At 43.3% G+C, this 6,831-nt stretch overlaps 3 protein-coding genes across 4 annotated transcripts; 2 read left to right on the forward strand and 1 right to left on the reverse strand.

The window, feature by feature from the left end:
- Positions 1–45: 45 nt before the first annotated feature.
- Positions 46–1,037, forward strand: LOC135169521 (gonadal protein gdl). The gene has a single exon (XM_064134588.1). The coding sequence runs from the start codon at positions 227–229 to the stop codon at positions 758–760; it is 534 nt and encodes a 177-aa protein (XP_063990658.1). The 5' UTR covers positions 46–226; the 3' UTR covers positions 761–1,037.
- Positions 997–4,820, reverse strand: LOC135169504 (lon protease homolog, mitochondrial). 2 transcript variants are annotated; one of them, XM_064134565.1, is made up of 5 exons: positions 4,576–4,820; positions 4,198–4,434; positions 3,939–4,111; positions 2,993–3,758; positions 997–2,868 (listed from the first exon to the last, which is right to left on the reverse strand). In XM_064134565.1, exons 1-5 carry the CDS (start codon positions 4,818–4,820, stop codon positions 1,299–1,301), a joined length of 2,991 nt encoding a protein of 996 aa, XP_063990635.1. In that variant the 3' UTR covers positions 997–1,298. The 2 variants fall into 2 exon arrangements, with proteins under 2 accessions (XP_063990635.1, XP_063990634.1); XM_064134564.1 differs by having other exon boundaries at positions 2,993–3,809.
- Positions 4,821–5,048: 228 nt separating this feature from the next.
- LOC135169513 (uncharacterized) lies at positions 5,049–6,679 on the forward strand. Its single transcript, XM_064134579.1, has 3 exons — positions 5,049–5,448; positions 5,660–6,022; positions 6,158–6,679. Exons 1-3 carry the CDS (start codon positions 5,105–5,107, stop codon positions 6,456–6,458), a joined length of 1,008 nt encoding a protein of 335 aa, XP_063990649.1. The 5' UTR covers positions 5,049–5,104; the 3' UTR covers positions 6,459–6,679.
- Positions 6,680–6,831: the final 152 nt, after the last annotated feature.

The raw sequence follows: 6,831 nt of genomic DNA on the forward strand, positions 1-6,831 counted from the left end.
AGTCGCGCATGCGCAACTGCACAGTTGCAACGAACCTCTAAAAGCTTTTCCTGCTCTTGAAATGACAACAACAAGTGAATCCCCACTCATGTACCCCAACATGTGAATAACATTGATATCAAATAGTAAAAAAATAAAACTTTCTGACTGGAACAATCAACAAGTGAACAGGACAAGCAATTGTGTCCATTAAACAACAACAGAATTGTTTTTCCAACAACTAATAATGGAAATGGCGATAGATGAGAATAATCCAACTCCCCAAGACCTACAACGTAAGCTGTACTTCCTAGTGGAGCAGCTGCAGAACATGGCAAGTTGTCTCCCCCCAAAATACCAGATGAGATTGCCCTATGAGCTTCTGTCAGCCCTAGCCAATTCCCTCCTCAACGACACGATCTTCGAAATAGTTAAGGGACTCATGGAGATCCAGCACGTCACCGAAAAGCACCTCTTCCAACAGCGGCTGCAGCTGTTGAACAGACAGAAGATTGAGATGCAGGAGACCCTTGCGAATTTTATCACGGAGGAGGACAAACTGACGGCGCAAATAGCCCTGCAAGTCAAGCATAAAGCTGAGCTGAAGCAGAATGACTTGAAGCTGGTTATGCAGCTGGACCAGAAGGTAGCCGATCAGCAGAGTATACTGGAGAAGGCTGGGGTGCCAGGGTTTTATGTCACCGATAATCCAATGGAGATTCAGGTTCAGATGAGACTCTGCGATTTTATCATTCGTTTGAGCAAGATGGAACCTAGCTAACCTTTGAAGATATTCAAGTGTTTAGGTTACTTTTTCAACAGTGAAGTGATTCTCTTTTAACCTCCGAGTTTCCTTTCCCTTTAATATTATTTATTGTTCCATCTGCATGTGTCTCACTTTGACTTTGAATGATTAGGAAACGTGTCATTAAAGATAAAACAATTTGTAAATATGAATATTATTTTTCACTCTCTGTTAATTGAGAGGAATTGCTGATTATTTTATACAAAAATCAATTGTATTCATTTATGTACAAATAAATTTATTTTCAGTACTAGTCTCATAGAATTTCAAATGCCTTATCTTACGCAATTCACTTTTTTCATGACGAAATTACAATAAAGTTGGATCTGTAAATATTTACACTGTATTTCCCTTAATTAATTAACAAATTAATAACACATCTGTTCATTTTCGACAGCAAACACTAGTTGGTAATACACAAATAAGTAGATCCATAAAATTATGTACGTTCCAGTGGTAAAACAGGGCTTATCGGAATGTGCTGGATCCCCAACGTCAACCAATAGAAACCCAGTTAGACATCCTCCAGCTTCTTACCATGAACAGAGGCAACTTGAGGTGGTATCTCACCTCTGGCCTCGCCTTCCTTCAAGAACATTTCAGCCCCTCCCTGTTCTCCAAAGCATATTCTGTACACATCCTCAAAGGTACTCGCAAAGTGCACCTCCAGTCCATCGGTGATGTACTTGGCAAGATCATTGAAGTCTTTTTTGTTCTCTTCAGGAAGGATAATGCAGTTAACCCCAACCCTCTTGGCAGCAATTACCTTCTCCTTGATTCCCCCAACTGGCAGAACCTTCCCAATGAGACTCAATTCCCCAGTCATGGCAACGTTCTGCCTGATGGGCTGATTTTTAGCTAGTGACACCAGGGCAATGGCAATTGTGACTCCAGCACTGGGACCATCCTTGGGTGTCGCCCCTTCAGGCACATGCAGATGTAGATGTGAATCATACAAAAAAGTGTTGGATGGTTCAGTATTATTCATGAAATTCCTGGCGACTGTCATGGCGATTCTTGTCGACTCCTTCATGACATCCCCCAAGTGTCCAGTGATCTCCAAGGAGCCCTCGAATTTCTTCGAATTGGAGGGTTTATTCAGTGTCGTCTCGATGAAGAGAGTGGAGCCACCCATGGCCGTCCACGCCAGCCCCATCACCACCCCGGCAGGAGTTACATCGTGCATCCGGTCGTGTGTGAAAACTGGTTTCCCGACGAAGTCACTCAGATTATTAGCTGACACGTCCACCTTCTCGGCCTCCTTCTTGACGACTTTGAAAGCGACCTTTCGAGAAACCTTCTCAATGTGCTTTTGGAGATTTCTGACACCAGATTCACGACAGTACGCCTTGATCAGCGTGTTCAAGGCACTGTCCTCGATCTTGATGTGCTCGTCACTCAGTCCAGAGTCCTTCATCGCCTGTGGCACGAGGTACTGCTTAGCTATTGCCAGCTTCTCTTCAGCAACGTAGCCAGACATGTCTATCATCTCCATTCGATCCCGAAGAGGCTCTGGAATTGTGTCCACTATGTTTGCTGTGCAAATGAAGAGAACCTTCGACAGGTCTACTGGCACGTCCAGGTAGTGGTCCAGAAAGTTGGCGTTTTGCTCTGGATCCAGCATCTCCAGCAGTGCTGAAGCTGGATCCCCCTGATGGCCCTTACCAATTTTATCGACCTCGTCGATCAACACCAGGGGATTCTCTGTCTTCGTTTTCTTCAGGCACTGAATCACCTTTCCTGGCATTGCGCCCACGTACGTTCTCCTGTGGCCCTTTATCTCGGCTACGTCTGTCATTCCACCAACGCTGAACCGGAAGTACTCCCGATTCAGGGCCCGTGCTATCGATCGAGCTATGGAAGTCTTGCCGACACCTGGGGGACCGTGGAAGCACAGGATTTTTCCCTGCGTTGTGCCTTTCAATTGAGATACCGCGATAAACTCAAGGATTCTTTTTTTTATATCCTCCATTCCGTAGTGATCTTCATCCAGGATCTGAACTGCTTCTTGCAGACTCAGGTTTTCCGGGCTCGTTACACCCCAGGGGAGGGAGGTCAACCAGTCAAGATAGTTTCGCGTCACGCTGAAAGGGATATTAAGGATTTGTATAACCGAACATGTGGGTTCTCATTTGAATTCCAGAAAATACAGTGGTTTTTTTCATTAAAAAAATTATTTATACTTAAAAAATTGTCATGCCAACTCACTTGAACTCACTGCTGTGGCTCTCGAGGAAGCTCAATTTATTCAACTCTTCCTCCAGTACGTCCATCACGTGTTTGGGAACGGTCTTCTGTCTGATCCTCTCCCTGTACTTCTCTTCAATAGCATCTTTGTCATCCTTCTCCAGGCCCAGCTCCTTCTTTATGACCTTCAGTTGCTCGTGGAGGATGTACTTCCTGTGTTGCTGCTTGACCTTCTCCTCCACTTCTCTTCCAATTTTCTGCTGAAGTTTGCTCAACTCGTACTCCTTCTTCAACAGTGCAAGAGACAGTCTCAGGCGTTTGTGAATATCCATTTCCTCCAGAACCTGCTGGAGTTCCTGAGCATCAGCACCGGTCAAAGCAGCTCCTAAGTCACTCAAATAAACTGGATTATCCACGACCCTTTGGCCCTGATGGAGCATTTGTTGAAGGGACTCTCTGTACAAGGGGTTCATGCTGATAATGTCCCGAATAGTCTTGATCAATTCCTGTGTCAGGGCCTTGATTTCTTCAGTCTGTCGAAATTTCTCATGCGTCATGTTGACGACCTCAACCATAAGTACTGATTGCCCAGCAGTGCTATCACCAGGTGGAGCACCCCCTGGAGCTGCAGCTGCTTCATCAGCGCTCTCGGGAGTTTTCTCTTCGGGCTTAGTTTCAGATATCATATCCTCTGGTTTCTCAGTCGTTTCCAGAGTCTCATTAATTTTTTCATCGACCCTCTTTCGTCTGTAAGGACGAGTTTTCTTCCCTGAGGGCGCGGCCTCGTCTACAGGAACGTTAATTGTAGTATTTAGTAGTGGAAACGTCAGTTTCATCTCTGCATAAATCAGTCAGAGAATCAGAATTTACAAAAGAGTTACAATGGTATTTTTTTTAATACTAAAAATATTTGAAGATGTTTTAGTTTGTTAAAATATCGATATATAAACAAAACACAGAATCTTACCATGTGGTGGCTTAACGTCCAAATCCTCCAATATTTGATTGACAATTTTAATTCTCCTGTGAGCCATGATGACAAGCCTCAGCCTGTCCCCAAGATCTTGTACTTCATGAATTTGGGCGAATGTTCCCACTGAGTACACGTCTTCCAGATTCTGAACGACTTCAGCTTCATTTCTGCGAGAAGAGATGAGTGAATCATACATAAGCTCAACTGAAAACTCTACTTTCTCCCGAACTACACGTGAATAACTTAAACTCACTCTTCATTCTTCTTCAAGAATATCCCCACATACGGCTGATTCAACTTAACCTTCCTCCTGACCAGATCAATCAGAATGGGATTTGTCAGTTCAATGAGTTTGATGAACCGAGGAAAAACCGGATTCCTGCTGATGGCGATGAGTGGCACATGTGGCCATACCTCAGGTACAACAACTGTGGCTGGCAGTGTGGCTGGGTAGGGCTCGGGTGCATCAGCCTCTACACCTTCAGCCTCTCTAGAAGACGCCATTCAGAGGAGGGACAATTAAATTAAAATAAAGACCTATCATCTATCGTGCTTTCCCTAGTATCTCTCGTCTTTTTTCAACTTATATCATCGATTTTTCTTCTCCAACAAATCATTTCATTTTACTCACGGTGGAGGGTCATCAGGCTTTTTCGTCGAGAACTGACGAACAACAATTGTCGTCAGAGGTCTGCAGTTCCACCGATGTGAGACTCGAATCCCTTCGTGAAGATTGAGCCATCCGATTTTTCTCCTCACCGGCAAGCCCTGGCGATGGGCAACACTACTCGTTCTCGAGAAGACTCGACTCACTGACACCCGATGGCTGAACACCGGCAGAAATTTCCCATTGATTGTACTGATTAACGACTTCATGACGCTATCTTCAGGGTTTCTCTAACATTAAATCAAAAGATGTGGACGCAGGTTGTTTTTGATGAACTTCTAGATTATTCGAAATGATAAATAGAAGATGATGCAAGGTTATGCATAGGACTGGGTAATACTCGTGCACCACAACCTCAACTTTTCAAACTGCAACAAGCCCTAGCCTTCCTGACAGCTTCGAGCAGTATCGACTCACGTCGGTGACATTCGGGATTTTAAATTGTTCATTCGGGGGAGGTCTAAATGTTATTCAACAATAATTATTGTAAAAGATGGATGAGCACAGGACAATCTCTTGGAAAGCTGCTTCCATTGCTCTAGGGTCGAAGGGCAGTGGCAGGAAAGTTGGGGTGGGCTCATCAGTCGGACAATCAATCAGCCCTTATTTCAGTACTGAACCGTCTCAGCCTCTGGCTGATTCAACTAATTATTACATGGAGACAAAGAACAAGATGCCATTCAAGTGCAATGTGGCAATGCCGAGGATGATCTCTTCCAAAGAAGTATCCAGACGTAGAGTGATGACCAGAAAAACTGCGGTTCCTGCTGATGTCGAGGAGAATGACGAGGATTTCTTCGCGAAGCTGATGAAGAACATGGATGAGGACATGAAGAAGTGAGTACTGTTGGGATGGAAAATCATTGACTAGCAGGGATTTGTAAGTAAATGTTGATAAAAGAAGATGGCTGCCTTCTTGGGAAGATGTTTGCGAATAATTACGAGTTCGAAAGAAACTTCTGACCGAAATTTAATTATTTTACTTGAACTCAGAAATATTCACAGACAACTGATTGTCTTTTCACTCTTATTTTAATTATTCTCCTAGGAATCGTCGTCTTCCCACCATCAGTGTCATCAAAGCCTTCCAAAAGAAGAAAAGCCATTGCAGTGCAGCCAGCCTTAAACTGATGAATGACTTCAAGGAGTCTATGAAAGCTCAGGAGGCCACCGTCAGAGCTTCACCGAAGAAAAGTGTAAATGTGCCTCGAGGACAAATCAGAGAAGCTCTTCCTGGACAGGGGGAATCACTCTTCCCATCTTCATTAGGCCCGTCTCAGCCTCCCATATTGAAAAAAATATCCTACCTCCAGAAATACGATAATGGGGCCTCCTTGTATCGACACGACGATTTGTTCGATCCTCCGGACCCATCGAAGAGGGAAATTTCCAAGAGCTCATCCTTTTTATGGTATTTTCCCTGAGTTCAATTTTAAGTATTGGATTTTCTCTCAGAATTTTCTGAAATTGTTAGAATGACATTCGTCACGAATTTGAGAGTTAAAATGTCATTTTTTGAATGATTTAGTAAAAATGTACATTACAGGGGCAAGCAGTCCTCCAGTTTCTCCAGGAATCCACCGTTCAGTTCTTCTTCAACAAGAAATGCTGCTTCTTCCTCTGAAGCTTTCGACCTCTCCAGACAAAAAGCCTTCATGTTATCTGAATCGAATGGGACTGAATCCCCAAGACGGTTGGGACTGACAGTTCCTAACCACTATGAACATTCGCCTTCCCTGGAGATGATGGCCCACGTTCAGAAGTCTGCCAACGGTTCTGTCGATTATGACAGCGAAGGTTTGTTCGAGAGGGAGTCGACGAGTGCAGCAGGTTTAAGAAGGTTATAAAGTTCATAATAAATTTGATCCTTATTTTTATAATTATTAATTATGGAATTATCCATTCAACAGTTGGGACTAGGTCCTTGATACCCAAATTAAAAATTGATTAACTGTTATTTATAATTAAATTATCAAAGAAAATTGACTTTAAATACATTATTTTAGAAATCGCAAAGAAAATTGTTATTCATTATTTGACGAGAGAAAAAAATTACCCCATCAAAGTCTCTCTACATGTTTACATTTTTACTGAAATATTTTTTAAATCTGGCGCTCGTGAGCAACGCCATTGTTCAATACCCTGACACATGCGCGTCGTCTTCGGGTCTAATGACGAAAATCCGACACCCGAAGAGGTTTTTTATCAACCGAGAAAGAC

Source organism: Diachasmimorpha longicaudata, chromosome 15, assembly GCF_034640455.1.
Source record: "Diachasmimorpha longicaudata isolate KC_UGA_2023 chromosome 15, iyDiaLong2, whole genome shotgun sequence".
Taxonomy (NCBI): domain Eukaryota; kingdom Metazoa; phylum Arthropoda; class Insecta; order Hymenoptera; family Braconidae; genus Diachasmimorpha; species Diachasmimorpha longicaudata.

Bases quoted from the DNA above. Each gene is read 5' to 3' on its own strand.
- LOC135169521 (XM_064134588.1), top strand. From the start codon at position 227: ATGGAAATGGCGATAGATGAGAATAATCCAACTCCCCAAGACCTACAA.
- LOC135169513 (XM_064134579.1), top strand. From the start codon at position 5,105: ATGGATGAGCACAGGACAATCTCTTGGAAAGCTGCTTCCATTGCTCTA. The intron at 5,449-5,659 runs GTGAGTACTGTT...TTATTCTCCTAG, and splicing joins ATGGATGAGGACATGAAGAA to GAATCGTCGTCTTCCCACCA. The intron at 6,023-6,157 runs GTATTTTCCCTG...TGTACATTACAG, and splicing joins AAGAGCTCATCCTTTTTATG to GGGCAAGCAGTCCTCCAGTT.
- LOC135169504 (XM_064134564.1), bottom strand. From the start codon at position 4,820: ATGAAGTCGTTAATCAGTACAATCAATGGGAAATTTCTGCCGGTGTTC. The intron at 4,435-4,575 runs GTGAGTAAAATG...GGCGTCTTCTAG, and splicing joins AAGCCTGATGACCCTCCACC to AGAGGCTGAAGGTGTAGAGG. The intron at 3,810-3,938 runs GTAAGATTCTGT...TGATTTATGCAG, and splicing joins GGACGTTAAGCCACCACATG to AGATGAAACTGACGTTTCCA.